Here is a 20,349-nt window from a genome sequence, read left to right as displayed (position 1 = left end):
TACTTGGGTTTGATCAAGTGATCCCACATGATGGAGGAGAGGAAATGACTCCCAAAAGTTGTTCTCTGACCTTCACATGAAAGAGATTGGGGGTGTGGTCCTGTGGTACAGTGCTTGCTGAGCCTCAGGGTCTAGGTTCAATCTTCAGTATCTCAAAAATAAATAAATAAATAATAAACAAAAACTCCAAGGAGGAAATAATCACAGCATGGGAGTGGAGAAAGGCTGACAGGTATGGAGATCACACAGAATCTAGGAGAGGAGGAGGAGGTTTCAATGTATCTGGTGTCCTATAATAGGAGGATGAAAGCCAAGTAACCCGGAGCTGGAGGTGACCACTGATGTGTCGACAGCGACAAATCTGCCTCTTCTTTTGACCCTAGACAAGCTCCTCCTGTCTCAGCCCCAGGGGCTCTCAAATGAATTCATGAGCTCATGAGTTCATCATTGGCACTTCAGAGGAGCATACGAGAGGTATATACAGGCTCCACAGCTGAGGGCCTGACCCTCCTCTCCTACCCACTCCTTGCAGGTGTCCTTACCTGCTAAACCATCACACTGGAAATAAGCTTTTTGTTATTCTGAGGCTTGATCTTTTTATGTAGCTCAAGCTGGCCTCTAACTGATAACCCTCCTGCTGGGATCCCAGGCCTGTGGTACCATGGCTGGATCCTGTCACACTTTGCCGTCTCTGGTCTCAGTGTCCAGTCACAAGAGCCTTGATCCCAATCACAGATCAGGCCTTTCCATGCTCAGGAGACTGTGTTGAAAGCCTACACAGTGGCCGACACCCTCGGCTTCAAGGCTGGAGACACAGGGAAGAGCCTGGCCCCCAGAGTTTTTATTCATGCACAGTCCGTAGTGAGTGATGAGGCCCAGAAGGAGAAGGGAGTGGGAATGTGTGGAGAGAGCTGCAGGGATGTCGGGGTGAGCTGTGTGGATCTTAGGGGAAGGGCATGACCGGCTGAGAGCAGAGCATAGTCCCTAAGGTGGGAAGGTGGAGGAGCCACTGCACTGGAGTGCAAAGGTGATGAAGGGTGGGAAGGAGATGAGGTCAGAAGACTTAGACCCGAGAGACTGAGGCCAGGCACACAGAATATGTGAAGACATGGGTTGAGGCAGAGGTAAGAGCTCTGCAAGAGAACGATGGGTCTCAGCGCAGGAAGGAAGTGCAGCCAGGATGGGTGGGGTGGGTGTCACAGCAGCTGTGGGGCCTTGGGCTTTTGGCTTTGTTCATAATACATTCCTCTTACGTTCTTCCTGTCCCAGCACACACTGGTTGTGTCCCCTCCAGACTCTGGACCTTGTTTTCCCATCTGGACAATGAAGCTTGGATCTGTTGGTGTTTGGTTACCTCCTAGGTGAATTTTCCAGTGCTGGGAAGACTCATGCTGTGAGCCCTCTTTCCATATTGCCCCCTCTGCAGTTGAGTCTGCTGTTGGGGGGAGGCTAGGAGTGAGGTGGGATCACTGAGTACCATGCCAGGCCCTTCTAGGACACTGAGGTAAAGGTTTGGGTCTCAGCCTGGTAGTCCCTTACTCCATGTTTGGCCTGCCATCCCATTCACCAGGTCTTACTAGGGACACCAGCTGCTGGTCTTACTGACCTTCAGATTGAGCCTTGCAGCCTGGAAAGAGATAGGAACAGCCACTTCAGCCCAGGTCTCATGCTGATGCCTTTTATTTGAGGAGACTGTGCCCTTTTATTCCAAACCCAGCCCTGCACTGACCTTGTAGTGGAAGCAGTGGATCTTAGAGAGATTCTAACCACCATATATACATAAGGAACAGACAGGGACATTTAAAAGCAACGTGAAGCCACCAGCCTGGATCTGAGTCCCTGCTCTGCCAACTCACTAGATGTGTGACCTGAGGTAAGAGCTCCCACCTCAGACTGACGCTGCTCTGAAGGGCTTATGCCTAGCTCATGGGTCTTTATGCTTGTTACATTTGCTCTGCAATCTCATCCAGTCTTCTTATGTTCAAGGAAACTGAGGCCCATGTATCTTCGCATTCAAGGTATGACCTCTGCTAGCTTTGGGTTTTAAATTGTCAAATATATTCTGTAAATAACATACAGGAACAATTAAATGAGAGTATAAAACACACACATACAAACACACACACCTCCCATGCACTCAAACACAAAACAAAATAAAGCAGCTGGGCATAGGTGCATGAGGCCTGTCGTCCCAGCTACTCAAGAGACTAGATCAGGAGGATTGCTGAAGCCCAGATGTTTAAAGGCAGCAGGGCAACATAGAAACACATGGTTTCAATATAAAACAACAGATTCCCTCCTTATATTAAAAAGGTCAACATTCAACTTCTGAAATCTCAGCAGGCTGTTGACACTCCGTGGGCTTCAGTTTGCTTAAACAAAGATGAGTCTCAGGCAGAGGAGTTTCAGTTTTAACTCTGCTACTAGCACTTCCTGGTGATAGTGCAAGGCTGGGTAGAGTCTGCAAGAAGAGTCCTGTTCATCAGAGACATGGGGCTTCAGCTCAAGGGAACCGTTGGAGTGAATGCTCAAGGGCTTGAGCCAAAGGTGGAGGAGGAGGCAAGGCAGGGAGTGGCTGAAGGCACGACTGCTCTGGTCCTCTCACTGTCCTTCCCCTCAACAGTGGGTGGAGTGCTCTGGGCTTGTCCCAGTACCTCTTCTTTTTCATCCACTTTTTGGACACAATGACCTCGCCATCCTTTAAATACCATTATGTACCACAGCTCCCTAAATTAGCTTCTTGGCCCAGTCCTTTCTCCAGACTTCAGACTTCAATGGGTAGCCACCTACTGGACAGATTGTCACCTCCAGTGCCTGCTCCTCCCACACTTTCCCAAGTAAATGGCAAATTTAATGTTTCAACTGCTCTGGCCAAAAAAACTTTTTAAAATCATCATCCCTGACTCTTCTCTCACATCCCACATCCCAGCTGTCAACAGACTCCTTAAGTATTATCATCCGAAAAATGTATCCAGAACCCAGCCCCTTCTCACCACCCCACCCCTGTCACTGCTGGATGACAGCAGTGGGTGATAGCCCTTTTGCTTGAAGGTGCCTTCTTCCAGTCCAGTCTTAATAGTGGGGCTGGATCCCTTATATGTTTTCTTTTTTACTTTACAGTACCTTTTTTGTATGTGGGTGGTGTGCACTGGAGGAGGTTGTGAGCAGCCTGACTTGGTGCTGGAAACTAAATGTGGATTGCCTGGAAGGGCAGTGGGAGCTGTTCACTGCTGAGCCACTGCTCTGGCCGTGGGTCCTTTGTAAAAAGTGAGCTAGAGCTCACACATTATTCTGCCCACTGGCCAGCAAGGTCTGAGGCCTGATACCACCAGATCCCTCTGCCACTTTTTAGATACCCACTCTTCCCTGTTGCTGGCTCCCCTATGGCCCTTTGGTCTTGCTGTTTCTCCACAGTCCATGGCATGGTTTCATAGCAAAGCCCTTGCAGCCGCTCTTCCATCTCCATGGAATAGTTTTCCTTTGGCTAACTGAATGGCTTGTGTTTTCTCCCTGTGTCTTTAGTCTGTATACCAACAATAAAGAGGAAAATATCAAAAAAGAAGAGAAAATGTGACCCAAAACAACATGGTTTGTACCTGTTACTTAAAAGTTTGAACTGCTGAGCGGTGGTGGTGCAAGCCTTTAATCCCAGCACAGGGGAGGCAGACGCAGGTGGATCTCTGAGTTCAAGGCCAGCAAGGGCTACACAGAGACACTTTCCTGATGCCTGATAAGTACACTCCACCCTCTGGTTTAGGGTTCTATCCTGCCCTCTAGTGGCCACTCTAAAAACAGTCCCGTCTTCTCAAGAGTCTGCTGGTTCTATCTTGGTACATCTTCCTGCCCTCTTGACTGGACCTGTTGGGCTACCCTGCCCCCAGAGACTCCAGAGCTTCCTCTGTTTTGTGCAGAGGACACAGGATACCTAGTGAGAATCCCAGATCCCCTGTTGTTCATGAGTGATCTTGAAAGTGAAAGTGAAAGTGAAAGGGAAAGTGACCTAATATACTTCTTGGGGCTTTGAGGAATGAAAGACAAACGTGGCGGTAATTGATGCTAATCAGGTGTTTCTTGGTAACTGCTATCCACTGTTATAAAAGGTTCCTGGGAAAGCATGGAGATGGACTCTGGACTCCCTCACACGTGTTGGCATAGGAGGAGAGGGAAATGGGGTCACTAAAAGCTCTTGCCCTTGCTAGGGCCACTTTGACCATTGCTCTATTCCTCCCCACCCCCACATTACCTACTGAGACTGTCCAGGTCTGGGCTTAAGGCTTAGCTGTTCTGATGCCTGTGGCATGCAGAATCTCCGCCTCCCTGACCCTATGACCCCCTCATGGTGGCTTGGTGCAGCACACGGCGAGAATGATTGTCCCACTGGACAGATGCAGAATCTCCTCTGAGCATGGGAAGGAAACATGATTCCACCCAATGGATGCAGAACCTGAGGCCCACTGTAAGTCAAGTGCCTGGGTCAGAGCAAGCCAATGGTCATCTTGCTTGTCCAGCTGGGCCTCTGTGCACTGGAAGAGCACTCTCATGGAGCCGGGGCTAATAACTTCCTAGACCATGGGGAAGAACTACTTTCAATCCAGTTCTATTGAGGAAGCTGCGAGGGTCACAGCTCATTTCTTGAAGACTTAGCCTCCTCCTGGCCTGCACAACAGCCCTGCTGTGGCACACACTGTGATCCCAAGGAGTCTGTTTCCTCCGGGTTTGGCCTTTGTCAACTGAGGGCTGGAGTGGCTGGCAGAATTCCTTGGGGATCCTTGGGTCTAAAATGTCATGGGAGGCCTGGCACACACCTGTAATCCCAGCACTTGGGAAGCAGAGGTAGGTGGATTTCTGTGAGTTCAAGGCCAGCCAGGTCTACAGAGTCCAGGAGAGCCAAGGCTACAGAGAGAAACCATTTTTTTTAAGATTTATTTATTTAAGTGTACAATGTTTTGTCTGACATGTACATGAGCATGCCAGAAGAAGGCACCAGATCTGGTTGTGAGCTACCATATAGTTGCTGGGACTCAGGACCTCTGGGAAAGCAGACAGTGCTCTTAAGCTCTGAGCCATCTCTCCAGTCCGAGAAATATTATAGATCTATGCTGAGGTTGTGCGTTCTCTGGGTGTGGGTGCCTGAGGCGGTAGGTCAGCGGAGGCCGAGGGGCTGGCCTGGCTGCCAGCACCTTGTAGGAGAGGAAGTACATGTTCAGTTTTCATTTCAGACAGGAAACTGGAGTCCGCTAGCACAGGGATTCTTCAGACTTAAATCTACAGGATAGCCCCTTCCCTAAGCCTTCCTCCTCTGGCCTTTGAAGCAAGGCTGGACAGGATCCAGACCTGTCTCCACAGACCTGCAACCAGGAAGGATTTTCATATTTAGTTGTACACACATATCCCATTGCCCACTTGGATGGCCCTAAGGTTGAAAGGAGCCAGCTATGCTGGGCAGGGTAGAATTACCAAGAATTCAGTCTCTGGGAAGCTCCGGCTCAGGAAGAACTCTTGCTGAGAGCATGGCCCTGGGAGCCAGAGAACAGATATGCAGAACCCATGGCTCTCTCCACGAATGAGACAGAGATGGTGCTCACTGTTGAGTTTGCCTTAATGCACAACTGTGTCCATCACTGCTTCGTGAAGAATGTACCAGACCCATGAGAAAAAGTTTGCCTTCGCTGGGGCCTGGGGTCTCCTTGGGGACAAGAGAGAAGCAAACTTCCTGCTGGTCCTTGGCTTACTATCCGGCTTCCCTGTCACCTCTGCAGCCTCTGGGGCAGCCTTCTTGCCTCAAAGTTGCCTCCGATCCCTTCTACACACTCCTGCTTGAGGTAAGGTTGACAAATAAGTCTATGACCAAATCCAGATGCTTTTTTTTTTAATTTTAAAATTGCTTGCTAAGTCAGAATATCTTTTTAAAAATACAATTTATTTTTATTTTATGTGCATTGGTGTTTTGCCTGTGTAAGGATGTCAGATGCCCTGGAATAGGAGTTAAAGCCGTTTGTGAGCTGCTATGTGGGTACTGGGAATTGAACCTGGGTCCTCTAGGAAGAACAGTGGTCTTATTCACTGAGCCATCTCTCCAGCCCACATATGGTGGAGTTGGTTAGTTACAACAGAAACTCAAAGTCTCAGAGAGCGTAAACAATCTACTTTGGACTGAATGCAGGTAATAGACAGAAGCTGAAAGAGGACAGAAAATGCTAATTGTTTCCCTAGTTCTAATTCTGTCATGGATTTGTTTGGTTTTGGTGGTGGGTAAAGCTTAAGAATATTCAGGGGGGCTGGCGAGATGGCTCAGTGGTTAAGAACACTGTCTGCTCTTCCAAAGGTCATGAGTTCAATTCCCAGCAACCACATGGTGGCTCACAACCATCTATAATGTGAACTGATTCCCTCTTCTGGCAGGTGTAAATGCAGATAGAACACTCATGTAAATAAAATAAATAAATCTTTAAAAAAAAAAAGAATATTCAGTTTGAGAGTGTAAAGTGTTTTTTTTTTTTTTTTTTTTTAATATTTCAAGACAGGGTTTCTCTATATAGCCCTGGCTGTCCTGGACTTGCTTTGTAGACCAGGCTGGCCTCCAACTCACAAAGATCTGCCTTCATCTGCCCCTCTGAGTGCTGAAATTACAGGTGCGTGCCACCACACCCATCGAGTGTAGTTTAATGTGAAGCCCCAAAGTTTTTGTTCCAAACGCCTATTCCAACTGTACAAAAGTTCACTGAGTTCTACAGGCTTTGGATCTGGAAAATTTTGGTGTTATATTTTTATTTGCAAGTTTCTTTTGATAATAAACTTTATATTTAAAAAAGTATTTACTTTGGCATCTTCTGGAAAACATCTGTGGACTGCTGATACAGATCATAAATGCAGCCTTGCTACCCTGCTTAGGTTTGCCCATGACTTAGCACATTGCTGTTAGCCTCAAGCCTCATCACCATTTTCTGCCTACTTTGGACAATTAATCCTTCCTCAAGCACATGTGTTTTACCAGTCCCACCATGAGACTGGGACAAGGCCATCTGTTTATCAGGAGAGGCCCAACTGGCATCACATTCTTTACTTGGTTAGTGTTGTAGACATACACTTTCCAGGCCTGTGTGTCATCTGTGGTTCCTTTAACCCTCCCATCTCAGGCTAGGCAGGGAGAGCCCCCACCCTGTCAAATGGCAGGGCTAGAATATGAAGTCAGATTTGCCTCTCGATTTCCTGAGGGGCACACACAGCCAGAGCACTCACTTAGCCTGGACGGCAGCTGCACACGGACTTCCTGTTGGGTGTTGGCTCAGACCCTGTACTGAACAGGCCCAGAGAGGCTTTGTTGTTTCCATCACTTCTCTCCTGTCACCTCAGCCGTTACATCCTCATGATTCCCACACAGACTGTAGTTAGGACCAAAGAGAAGCCTAGCTTTTCCTATAAAATTGAGTATCTCCAATGGGTTTGGGATAGAGGCCTGTGCTCCTAGCACTCAGGAGGCTGAGAGTTTAAGATCTGAATGGGCTTAAGCAATTTAGTGAGATCCTGTCTCAAATAAAATATAAAATAAAATAAAATAAAAAATAAAATAAAAAAGGTGAAAATTAAGTGTCTTGTTTTATGATCCAAGTTTCTGGGGGCTCAAAATTTATTTTAAAGCAAAAAGAAGCCAGACAGTGGTGGCAAACACCTTTACTCCCCACCACTTGGGAGACAGAGGCAGGCGGATCTCTAAGTTCAGGGCTAGACTGTTCTACAGAGTGAGTTCTGGGACATCCAGGGCTACATAGAGAAACCTTGCCTTGAAAAAACCAAGTAACAGTAACAAAAAAGAAGTCTAGCTTGCAATGAAGAGGGGCCAATACGGATGGCCACACAGCTGCCTTAAAGGAAGGAAGCTGAAGAATCCAGACAGTAAGCTGCTTGGCATAAGCTCTGCACTGTCCACACAATTCAGAGCTCAGGTGTAGGGAGAGTCCGTGTGGTGCCGATGGCCTAGGAAAAAAACACAGAACAGCTGTCTATGTGATGTGACAGTCTTTATCAACCAGAAGGGACTTAGAGCTACAGTGGACAGTTCATAGACTCACAGTGTGAATGTGGTAGAAGAAGTTGCTCCAAGTTCTCACCATTATGGGAGACAGTTGAACTGTCCCTGTAGACATGGTAATGCGGTAAAATGCCAGGGACTCGAGAAAATGGAATTCTATAAAACCTCACCAGTCTAGAGAGACATGGGAGCTTTCAGCCAAGTCTAGGTAAGATGGCTATGTTTAAGACGTATGATTACCAACGTGGTTTCCCGATGGTCAGTAGTTCATGTGTCTTCCTACATGAGGAAACTGAGGTACACCAGGAGAACAACTGGGATAACTAAGACTACAGCTAGGTGCCACAAGCCAGTTCGGAATAAAAATCCTGGTTTATCCAAATAAATACTATACTCCCCAACCTCTCCATGGTGGTGTGAGGAGCCTCTTCAAACATCTGACTAGGAATCCTGTGGCCACATAGCCAGAAATCTGGCCACAGCGAGATACTTGGGATAGGAGCCAAGAAGGGGGTTCTGACACACTCATGCTATGGATGTATCAGCACAAGACAGCATGTGTGCTGGGGTTCTGCCACACAAGAACAATGGGCATGATATATCTGCTGGCAAATGAGTCTCCACTACATAGAATCATTCTTTTATCTGAGTGTATCTATCTTCTCAGTCCTGGACATCAAAGTAGTCGATCACTGGCTCCTTCGATATCTTCTGTAAATTACTGCTCCCGGGAGTCCTGCAAAGCAATCGAAGAATAATTAGGCCTTTCTTCTCCAGGGGAAATAATCCTCGGTCTTTACAAAGTTAAGGGTGCATCTCTGGGACAGCGGGAACCCATGTACCAGCATGTGCTGAGATCTGCTAACAGCCTACAGGTGTTCATTACATTAATATTTTCTTCTACTCTAAAAAAAATTCCATAAGAAAGTTTTGTATAGCTGGGCAGTGGTAGCGCATGCCTCTGATCCCAGCACTCTGGAGGCAGAGGCAGGTGGATTTCTGTGAGTTAGAGGCTAGCCTGGTCTATAAAGTGAGTTCAGGATAGCCAAGACTATACAGAAAAACCTGTCTTGAGAAAGAAAGAAAAATCAAAATCACTGCCTGTTGGGATACACAGACTCTGCTGACCTGGTTTCAGTAGTAAAGAGAAGACACTCTTGGTGGAGGCTGTACCTGTGTCCTCTGCCCACACAAGTTCTGCTTGGAAAGCAGCTAGTTCTTACTTGTCTGTCTGGTGTCGGTGATGAGGAATCGGTGGTGGAGGCCGTGTCTGCATTTCTCTGTCGAGCACACTGGTCAGTGTGGTAGGAGGACAAATGGACTTCCCTCTGAGGAGTGAAGTGCAACTCTGAGAATGTGATAATGACAAGCAGAAACCGCAGATCCAGAAACCCGGCCTTTGACCGGGCAGCATGCTGTCAGCACACCCTAACTCAAGTGTGGTCAACTTGGTTTCAACCTGCCCTTTACACTCATCCTGGCCAGACCCACTTGCCCACAGCCTCCCATGCCATGCTTCATTGCTCTTCACTGTGACATTCTCTTGACACCGTCAGGTACAGATGGTCCTTTCTGCCCCCTTCCTATCTCACACTGCCACCTCCATTTCCTCTGATGGCAACACTGAGTCAGAGTACAGCATTCTTTCTGTCCTGCCACGCTGAGGTTAGAGCCAGGAAGGTCGGAGGGAGAAACAGGAGACAGAGTGATAGGATCACAGAAGTGATAAGGAGGCATTCTGCTCAGAGTCCCTCCACCTGCAGAAATGCCACCTCCAACATGTAAAATGGATGAGGGCAGCTGTGAGACCTGGGTATACTTGGGTTTATCTGTCCTGAGGGCTTTGCTCTCTGGTTTGGATCTTTAGGTAATGGTGAAAAGATTGTTCCAGAGAAATGGGATATGCCTGTCCTGCTGAAGAGCTCTCCCCATGATGGCAAGGTCAACCTACCTGATGGCAGTGACCACAACATTTCTCTTTGGTTCACTGTCATAGCTCACACTCTCCAGGCCATAAACCTGGGCCAGGTCATGAATGATGCGGCGGTGGTCCCTGTTCATAGGAGGGAAGCTGTAGCTTTTCTTAGTATTCTTTCCCTGTTGGAAGGAAAGAAGACTGCTGAGTACCAGCCCCTGGAAACAGAGTGCTCATGACTTATTCTTACCACAAGAACACAACTAGTGAAGAGTGGCTGAGTTTAGCTTTATTGTTTCCTGCTTCAATCTTTATTATTATTACCGTGTAGGCCAGATGATTACTTTGGGAGTTGGTTCTGTCCTTTTACTGTAGGCTCCTGGACTCAAACTCAGGTTATCAGGCTTGTATGAGCGCCTTTACCATGGAGTCATTGACTCAGCCTGCGACTCAATTTTCAGAGGTTGAAAATCCTAACATTCTGTGTGAGCGTGGGATCTCATGCGCTTCTTAACTTACAATGGGAAAGCAGATGGGCAGACAGACAAGGCTAGAGACTAGGAGTATGTGGTGGGGTTAGTGGTTCTTCCTGGGAGTCCATAACTTGGGAGTGATGGTCCCAAGAAACACCTAGATACACTGAAGGCTTCAAAAACAAGAAACCCTCACTTACTGTAGCAGTTAGTTCTACTCAAGCAACAAACATAGAAATACATTTGCTCAGGTTTCCTATGCAGAAAAGCAACAACTAAGCTTGTCCTTTAGGTCAGTGTCCTGCTGGAAGTAGAAACAGGAAGGGAAAAGGAGGGAAGTGGGAATCAAACACTGGGAAGGGTAGCCATCATTAGAAACAGTCCTAAAACAGCTGACCTCACACCCAGGGACTGAAGAGGAAGCCAGAGCAGTACTAGCTACTGCTTACCAAATCACTTTTTTTGAGACAGGATCTTACTGTGTAGCCCTGATTTTCCTACAACTTGCTATGTAGATCAGGCTGGCCCCCAACTCACAGAGATCCACCTATGCCTGTCTCCTAAGAGTGGGATAAATGATAAATGGCATCCATCATTATACCCAGTTAACTAAATTACTTTCCCACGCAGATCTCACTTTGCTATTCCTGGCAGGCTGAAGGCCTTCTCCTCAGCCTGTGCCCTGATCTTCATCTTTAGTCTCCCCACAGGGCTTCTGTCCCAACTTTGAGAAAAGGAAGAGAGTGTGCTCTCCTATCACAGGCAACTGAAGTCATTCAACTATTTCTGTTGAACAGCGTCCCCAACACACACAACACATACATGGTGGTTTCTCTGTGTAGCCTTGCCTGTAGACCAGGCAGGTACTGAACTCAGAGATCCACCTGCCTCTGCCTCCTGAGTGCTGGGATTACAGGCATGTGCCACCATGTCCAGATAAGGGTTATCTATAATGAAAGAAACAACCTAAGTTTCCATGTCTGGGCATTGGGAATCTGCAAACTTTTCCTACAAACATTTCCTACAACCCTCTAGGCTACCACTATTTCTGAAACATATTAGTTTTTTTATTCAAGCTGGTCTCAGAAATGCCTATTGGACGTGTTTACTTCAACCTTATTCACGGCCTCCACAAGTGTTTCCATTTCCTTCTCAACGTCACTGATAAACTTTAAGTCTTTCCTGAAATGAGAAATCATCAGTTAATTTCATCTGTTCTTGCTCTTCTGGGAACCTCTTCCACCCCCCTTCTGCCTACACAGTATAGAGAGGACAATGCTGGCAGAAGGTGTACAGAGGCGAAGAGCTGCCAGATAGTAGGAAGCATGGCAAAACATCAAAGAAGAGAGACAGATAGGAGAAAAGGAGGAGGAGAAACAGCCACCAGAGAGCCAGAAAAGGAGATGATACTGCCCCAGATAAGGACCTTATGATTGTGACTGTGAGGCAGGGATGAGACATGGCTCAGCCATCCATTTTCAGTACAACCTGAACCTGAGTAGCCCTTGGTAGGCTTAGACTCCTATTGTGGGGACCACCCCTCAACTAAGGGACAGCTAAACATGTGATTTCTTACAACATAAGTTAACTTTATCTGGCTTAATAATGGAAGGAAACATGTTAACTACCATATCTTATAATACTAGATAGACACACTCATGAACCACAGGCTAGGAAAGTGGATAATCAGTTGCTTACCTGGCATCATCTTTCAAACTGTCACTGAACTTTGATGCTGAAGAACGCAAATTGAAAGGATCAGAATCATCACTGATGTCAAATGCCTCTGCCAACCTCCTAAAAGTGATCGAGAAATAAGCAGATACAAGGGCAAGACAACAGGAAAATTATACAGCATTTCTCCCTTATTTACAGGTGGTTTGTTTCAAGATTCCCAAGAGATGCCTGAATCCAAAACATTTTGGCTTTAATGTACATGTGTGCATGCAGACAACTTGGGTGTTTTCCTCCATGGTGTCCACCTTGTTTTGTTTTTACTTTTTTGAGTCAGGGTTTCTCTGCATAGCCTTCACTGTCCTGGACTCTTATACATCAGGCTGGGCTTGAAGTCACAGAGATCTGACTGCCTCTGTATCTCTGAGTGCTGGGACTAAAGGTGTGTCCCACCACGCCCAGCTCCACCTTGGTTTTTGAGATAGGACCTTTTTGAGCTACATCCCTGGCCCTATACTGGTTGCTTTCTATACATACAAACCTATGATAGAGTTTAATTTATGACTTTGGTGAAGTAAGAGATAAACATTAGCTTGCTATAGATTATAGGAGTCTCAGCACATGTTTTTACACACATCAAGAACTTTCACCCTTTTTACTACAGAAATCACCCTGGACACACATTTTGTTTTTTTTGAGACAAGATCTCATGTACTCCAGGCTGGCTCAAACTCATTAAGAGCCAAGGAAGGACTTGAACGTCCTCTTTTTTTTTTCCTGAAGTACAAAAGAAATTACAATATTTAATTTATTAATAATAGGATATAAAAGAGATCATCTCAAATCTTTTGATTAAATTTGTTTTAAGTAAGCACTTTATTTTAGATAATTGTATATTAGTGTGCAGTGAAATACTATGAAGAGATGCCATCAACATTTATCCAGTCTCTACCCATGCTAACTTCTTGAAAAAATGCAGTAGAGTATTACAGTGAGCACACTGGCACCAATGTAGGAGTACAGGACATTTCCATTATTGCAGAGATCCCGCTGGTTTGCCTTTTAACAGCTATGCCTACTTGCTTTTTTCTTTTTGCCCCTGCTCAGTATCTGATCTGGCTGGTCTAGTTCTCATTTCTGTAATGTTATCATTTAAATTTCTGTAATGTATGATTATATATACATACATATTTATATATGTATATATATACACATATGTATGATTATATATATGTATTATATATGTGTATGTATATATAATCATACAAATATACATATATATATAAATATATATGTATATATAATCATACAAATAACAACCTTTGGACTTAGTCTTTTTTTTCTTCAGCCTTGAGTCCTGGAGATTCATCACAGCTGTTTGTCAAACAGAAGTGATAGAGGTGGAGGGCCATCTTGCTGGAGAACTGCATTTATGATTCCCCTTAGGGAAATCAGAGCCCTGAGAAAGGTGGACTTGAACTTCTTATTGTCTTGCCTCCACTTTCCAAGTACTGGGACTACAGGCACATGCTGACATTCTGGCTTTTTGTTTTGTCTTGAAACAGGAAAACACTGTATGGCAGGATGGACCTGCCTCAGTCTCTCAAGTACTGGCCGTACAGGTGTGCACCACCACACCTGGCTTATATTGTGCATGTGCAGGCTAGAGATTGATGTTGGGTACTTCCTTGATCAGTCTGCACTTCATTATTTTACTTTTTGAGACAGAGTCTTTCTGCACACCCCTTGCTACCCTGGAACTCATTATGTAGACCATGCTGGCCTCAGACTCACAAGATCCATCTACCTCTGCCTCCAGAGTCTGGGATCCGCTTTATTTTTTGAGACAAGGTCTCTTCTTGAATCCAGAACTTGCTGATCTAGCTACTAGCTGGCTAGGAGACCCCAGGCTTCCTTTGGTTCCTACCTTCCCCATGCTTAATTATAGGTGTCATGCCCAACTTTTCCGTGGGTGCTAGGGGCCTGAATCCAGGTCTTTATACTTGGATGACAAAATATCTTATAGACTGAATTATCTTCTCAGCTCCTTATGTTACACTGCAACAGAAAACCCATTCAACATTCAACATTTTTCATAGCCTCTCTTACCTCTGCTGAATCAGGAAGGTGGCTGGTCACAAAATAAGCTTACGTGAAATGTGTAATTTACACCACGACAAAACTACATAGCTCACATCTCTGAGTGTGCTGAAATTACCTGAATGGTTTATCTTAGACAATCCAATTCTTAGGACCACATTCCTCTGCCGATAGCAGTTAAGACTCAGAACAGAGGCTGAGTGAAAGAAGGGTTGCTCCTCCCATTAGCTACACAGGGCTCAGGAAGTCTGTAGCAAGCTATGGAAACTACTTACTTCTTTCTTTCCAAGGCAGAGCACTCCTCATCACACTGCAGCCTTGATAACAAATGAAACATGTAGTCAGGGCACAGCTCTACAGCTCCTATCTAGTAAGAACACTGCAGGTGGACTATAGGAGAACACAGCATCCCTTCTAAGGACCAGGAAGCAGTGATGAGGCCATGTGTTTTTCAGGCTTCACTAACACCCCACCCCCACCAGAGGAAAGTTACAGTGTTCCCTAAGCCTCCATTGTTGGCTCAATGGGTCCTTTTCAAGTGAGGATGGACAGCCTCCGGGAGCCTAGCAGCCCTTGGGAGGCTTCAGACTGATCCCCACTCCCCTTTCTAGATACAGTCACCACTTTGGATCTGGGTTCTGTGGGTCTAGCTACACAAATTCAGGACTCTGCCTTCTGTCAGCAGACTGAAGTGAGACCTAGAAACCTGACTTTGGTCCTTGTAGTGTCCCAAGCAGGACTCATTGCTGTTGTGCTGAGTCTCAGTACCCAAGTCTGTTGGATACCCACTGTGTGGGCTCTCTATTGCGGAGGGCTGAGATATATGGATTCCTGCAGAGACTGCTTAACTGGAGGAAGAAGGCACAGGCTTCCAGAATTACCTGGCTCGCTGTACTTCTTTCTTGGTAATGAACTTGTTGATCTCCACTGAGTCTCCAAGATGCATGTCTGTTATTTTAGAGGCCATAGAAATAGCAGTTATTCTGAAATACAGAAAAGAAGGAAGATGAGGCACTACAGGATCCTAGGAACCTCCCCATACTAGGGACACAGAAGCTTCCCTTAGAACCCACCAATTACAGGACAGCTTATGTGATTCTAGAAGCTCAGCTGTCATCAGTGTTCACTGAAGTAGTACATGTAAACTATTGATACACTATGGCATACACCCTCAGTTCAATTCTGAGCAGCTTCACAGGAAGTGAAGAGTTAACAGAACCATGTCTATCCCCAGAACATCCAGGCCAATGCCCAACAGACAATCAGGCAAGGCGTTGTGGCATACACCTTTAGCCCCGGCCTTGGGAGGCAGAAGCTTGCAGATCTCTGAGTTGGGGACAGCCTGTTATACACACTGAGTTCAGGCCAGCTAGAGTTACAAAGTAAAACCTTGTCTCTGCTGAGTGGTGGTGGCCCACTTTAATTCCAGCACTTAGAAGGTAGAGGAAGGAGGATCACTGAGTTTGAGGCCAGCCTAGTCTGCAAAGTGAATTCCAGGACAACTAGGGCTGTTACACAGAGAAACCCTATCTTGAAAAATCAAAAGGAAAACAAACAAACAAACAAAAACCCCCCATCAAAACCCCGTCTCCAAAAACAAATGAACAAAACCAACTAACAGCCAATCAGATACGTGTGTAAGCCTGTCCTATAGCTTTGGCATGCCTTCATGCCTAGTTAGAGATGTATATAGCCTTTTATAGCCCACCTCTGTTCTCAGATCTGTGAAACCATATGGGTGTCAATACTTTAGGAGGTCGTAAGGATATTTACTAGGTCAGAGAGCCTATGCTTGTGATGACACAGCGTGCCTTACCTGTGCCACCAACAAGGAAAGGCCGTGAGATATTACACCACCTTACCTGACTTCAAGACACCTTCCCTGCTATCTTACGCTGTAATTAGATGAAAAGGGGGAGGAAAGCATGAGAAAAGAGAAAGCAAAATATTTCCTTCTCCTCCCTTCCCCCCTAGACAGGGTTTTTCTGTGTAGCCTTTGCTGTCCTGGACTCAACTTTGTAGACCAGGCTGTCCTGGAACTCACAGTGCTCCACCTGCCTCTGCCTCCCTGAGTGCTGGGATTAAAGGCATGTGCTACCACGAGGGCTCACAGAATTCTTTTATAAATTATCAGAAAGAAAGGCAGTAACACATTTTTAGTTTCATTACTGCATATTCATGACTGCGTGTGTGTGCTGGTGCAGTGCACATGCATAATGCACAGGTGGAGGTCAGATGACCACTCGTTTATCTGTTCTTTTTTGTCCTCTAAGGGTAAGGGATGTCCCTCCAGGGTTGGAACTCAGGTTAACAGATTTGCACAAGCTGCTACCTGCTGAGCCATTTCACCAGCCCAGAAAGGCACTTAAAAGCACATCAGATACATTAGAATAACCATTTTCTAAAGATTTATTATTTCATTTATTTAATTAATTATCATGTGTGCATGTGTTTATGTGGGTGTCTGAGGTGACTGAATTCCCTGAAGTTGGAGTTATGCCTCATCAGGAGCTGCCTGGGATCCAGAATCAGGCTTTCTGGAAGAGTAATAAATGCTCTTAACAGTTGTGCTACCTCTCCAGCCCTAGATGTAAAATCCTACTTCAAAACAAACAAACAAACAAACAAACAAACAAACAAACAAACAAACAGTTCTAAGGGACTGGCAAGATGGCTCAACAGGTAAAAATATGCTTGTAGCCAAGCCTGGAAATCTCATTTTGATCCCTGGGACCCACACAGAGGTAGAGGTAGAGAACCAACTCTCCCAAGATGTCCCTTTGCTTTCATGTGTGCACTGTGACACGTGTGTGCACATGCAAAACTTCACAGAACCCACAGCAATGACAAAAGCCATCAACTTCCCAGGGCTGGAGCTATCCATCTGCCCAGTAGGTCTCTGGGATTAGAGAAGAGGCACATGAGTAGCCTTCAAGCAGACCCAGCAATTTTGAGAATGCATGTAAACACTGACCTCTGATAAGTACCGGACGCCTCAGAGCACATCACCATCTCCTTTCTTCTCCCACATCCACACTGTAACTCCACCTGAAGTATTAGTTATGAGAACTGGGTGAGAACCAGGCATGTTTCCTTTTAAAGCCTTTCCCAGATCAAAGCATAGGAGAGCACAACTGGAAACTGACGAAGCGGCAATGGGCATGCTACGGGGTGCATGCCCAAGTCATAGCACCCCTTTCTGGAACTACTTCTCTTCTTATTCCCAGTTCAAAGGACAAATCTAGAAGGCAGCTTGCTCCACTGAATCCAGTGTACACACCTGACGAAGGTCCAAGCCTCAATGACTCCAGATAAATCAAACTGAATCTCCCACTTACCTTCCACGAGGCCCTAATTACTCCCCCAGGAGAGCACAGTCCCAACTGCCTGAGTCATCACTGAGCTGTTATCTGTCCTGTCATATTGTAAGGGACCACATATCTCCTGCTCACTAGGTTCAGCACCAGCACCTCACACAGATCATGCAGACTGTATGATTTCCCTTAATGACTGGCAGTTTCTAGATGCACATATATACAGGGGCCACTGAAGTCAACTCTGGATTCACGAGTGGTCGAGTTAACACTTACCTTGGCCTTACAAGCTGACGCAGGGCAGGGTAAACTGGGGTGGCAGGGTGCCATACAGGGGTGGCCACAGTCAGCTCTGGGTGTGGTACAGGGCTGCTTGCAGGCCTCATCCACAAGACAGTCTCCTTTGTGACAGAGTCTTTGACATTTGTGCATCCCACAGGGTAGCATGGCACTGCAGGGTAATCCGCAAGAGATATCAACCAGGTGACAGGGGATGTTGTTTCGTAACTAGGAGAGACAGAAGGAGCCAGATTCTCATCTTTGTGTGGGTTCTGGGTGAGTTTTCATTCTTAGAATGCATTCTTTTACCTTTACTTTTGGCAGTACTGAGACTGAACCAGGAGCCCCAGGCAAATACTGTACCACTGACTTATGTTCCTAGGCTCTTTTGTAAATGAACTGAATGTTGTTTTGACATGTATTAATTTAGTGTGTGCGTGTCACAGTATCCATGAGAGGTTAAAGAAGAGTTTGCAGCTGGGTGGGGTGAAATACTAGCACTTGAGGAGACAGAGGAAGGTGGATCTCTGAGTTCGAGGCCAGCCAAGGCTAAACAAGAAATCCTGTCTTGAAAAACAAACAAACAAACAAACAAACAAACAAACAAACAAACGTAAGTTTTTTGCAGGACTTGTTTCTCTGTTTCTACTATGTGGGTCCCAGGAACTGAACGTAGGCCATCAGGCTTTCTGGCAGGTGCCTTTATCTGCTGAACAATGTGGCTAGCACTGTTTAACAGTTTCTTGAGACAGGATCTCTAATAGCCCAGGCTGGCCTCAAACTCAGAGTACCACCACTGCCTAGCAACAGATTTTCAAAATCTAAGTATCCGAGTGGTTAGGAAAGAAAGACAAACAGAAGCTGTTTAAGGATAAAGCGGTGGCAACAGCCATGTGTGATCCAACAAACTTACCAAGGTGGGTAATAAACAGACAAGACCTGGTAAATAAGGGATATTTTAAAAATGCTGTAACCACAATATCCTAGCATACTCAAGAGCTTAGGCAGGACGAATGAGTTTGAAGTAAGACTGAACTAGACAGCAAGACCCTGTTTTAACATTCCAACTTTTCCGTCCTCTCCCCGAAACTACTAATACAATCTAGGAGGAGATGGTGTCATCACCCAGTCTCATGGCTGAGTTGAGAAACTAACAGAGGTGTGCTTGGCAACTATTCCAGCACATCTCCCAGCTGATGGTCTCATAACCTAGGGTAACCCTGTAAAAAGGAAGGAAGACGGAAGGACTGGCAAGTTGGCTCAGTGGATAAAAGCATGTGCTGCCAAGCCAAACAAATTTAATTCAGTTTCCAGGACCCATACAGGAGGAGAACCAACTCCTGCGAGCTGTCATCTGACCTCCACACACAATTCTGTGGCACACAACCCTTTTCCCTATCTCTCTTACACACACACACAGAAATTTTTAAAAATGAAGAGGCAACAGGAACTCTCAATTCACTTTATTTCCTGAGAAATTACCTGCTTCTAGGCCTCCCATTGCTGGAAACACACCAGAAATTTATTACTAATCAAAGATTACTTTTTTTTTGGATCTAATAGTATAGGTTGACTATTAATAGTAAAGGATCTAATAGTATAGATTGACTTTTAATTCTTTTTTTAAAGATTTATTTATTTATTAATTATATATAGTGTTCTGCCTGCATGTGCACCTGCACGCCAGAAGAGGGCACCAGATCTCATTATAGATGCTTGTGAGCCACCATGTGGTTGCTGGTAATTTAACTCAGGACCTTTGGAAGAGCATCTCTCCAGTCCCAGCTTTTAACTCTTCAATCTGCTTTCACTCCCCCAAGTGCTGGGATTACTATGATCAACTTCAAGGTTACTTTTATATATCCACTCAAATCCTTTAAGAGCCCTTGAAATTTGGAGACTTTTTGTTTTCTATTTTTCGAGGCAGGATTTTTCTGTGTAACAGAGCCCTGGCTGTCCTGGGCATGCGTTGCAGATCAGGCTGGGGTCAAATTCAGAGATCCACCTGGTTCTGCCTCTGCCGGGATTAAAGGCACTTAGTCATCACACTTGGCTTGGAGTCAATTTTTATTCTATTAACACATGACTTCTTATTTTGACACGGAGTCTTGCTGGCCTCAAACTCTCGATCTTTCTCTCAGCCTTCCTAATGCAAAAATTACAAGCACGTGTTACCACATCCAGCTCCTGTGATATATAACTTCTAGATGTCTAGCTCTAAGAGGCCTCCAGATCTAGAACATACATGCTTCCAATTGCTTTGGAGTCAGGGATACCTTCTGCTCATGTTCTGTGCTTTTGTCACTCATCCCTCATATGATTTGCTTATTATATCTTAGTGCCCTTTACAGTGTTATTTCGTCTAGAATGCCTTTCTTTGGCAGGATGTCCCCCAGGACTCTTTATTCTGCACATAACTCTACTTGCAATGGTTTGTTTCTATCTGTCCACACACCCCTGAATCCATAAAAGCAGGGGTGTGTCAGTTTTGTTAACTTCCAAGTTACCCCACACTTACCCTGTTACCTGGCATAAAGCCAGGTATTCAATTATTGACTGAATAAA

At 45.6% G+C, this 20,349-nt stretch overlaps 1 protein-coding gene across 3 annotated transcripts in view; it reads right to left on the bottom strand.

Annotated features, from left to right (window-relative positions):
* Positions 1-6,564: 6,564 nt before the first annotated feature.
* Positions 6,565-20,349, bottom strand: part of Nfx1 (nuclear transcription factor, X-box binding 1) — a 59,210-nt gene continuing 45,425 nt past the window's right edge. Inside the window, exons 16-25 of one of the 3 annotated variants that reach the window (XR_009589981.1) lie at positions 17,782-18,012; positions 17,166-17,239; positions 15,073-15,174; positions 14,467-14,508; positions 12,116-12,214; positions 11,533-11,599; positions 9,981-10,126; positions 9,253-9,357; positions 8,070-8,765; positions 6,565-7,974 (exon numbers count right to left, since the gene is read on the bottom strand). Coding sequence is in view for 2 of the 3 variants with exons in the window: in XM_060377921.1 (XP_060233904.1) it covers positions 8,693-8,765; positions 9,253-9,357; positions 9,981-10,126; positions 11,533-11,599; positions 12,116-12,214; positions 14,467-14,508; positions 15,073-15,174; positions 17,166-17,239; positions 17,782-18,012 (939 nt within the window). In the remaining variant the exon portion in view is untranslated. Of the gene's footprint in view, positions 7,975-8,001; positions 8,766-9,252; positions 9,358-9,980; positions 10,127-11,532; positions 11,600-12,115; positions 12,215-14,466; positions 14,509-15,072; positions 15,175-16,061; positions 16,087-17,165; positions 17,240-17,781; positions 18,013-20,349 lie in introns of those variants that run through there. The other 2 variants (XM_060377921.1, XM_060377930.1) reach the window with 2 other exon arrangements.

Source organism: Meriones unguiculatus, chromosome 1, assembly GCF_030254825.1.
Source record: "Meriones unguiculatus strain TT.TT164.6M chromosome 1, Bangor_MerUng_6.1, whole genome shotgun sequence".
NCBI lineage: Eukaryota > Metazoa > Chordata > Mammalia > Rodentia > Muridae > Meriones > Meriones unguiculatus.
This window is presented reverse-complemented; position numbering and strand designations above follow the sequence as displayed.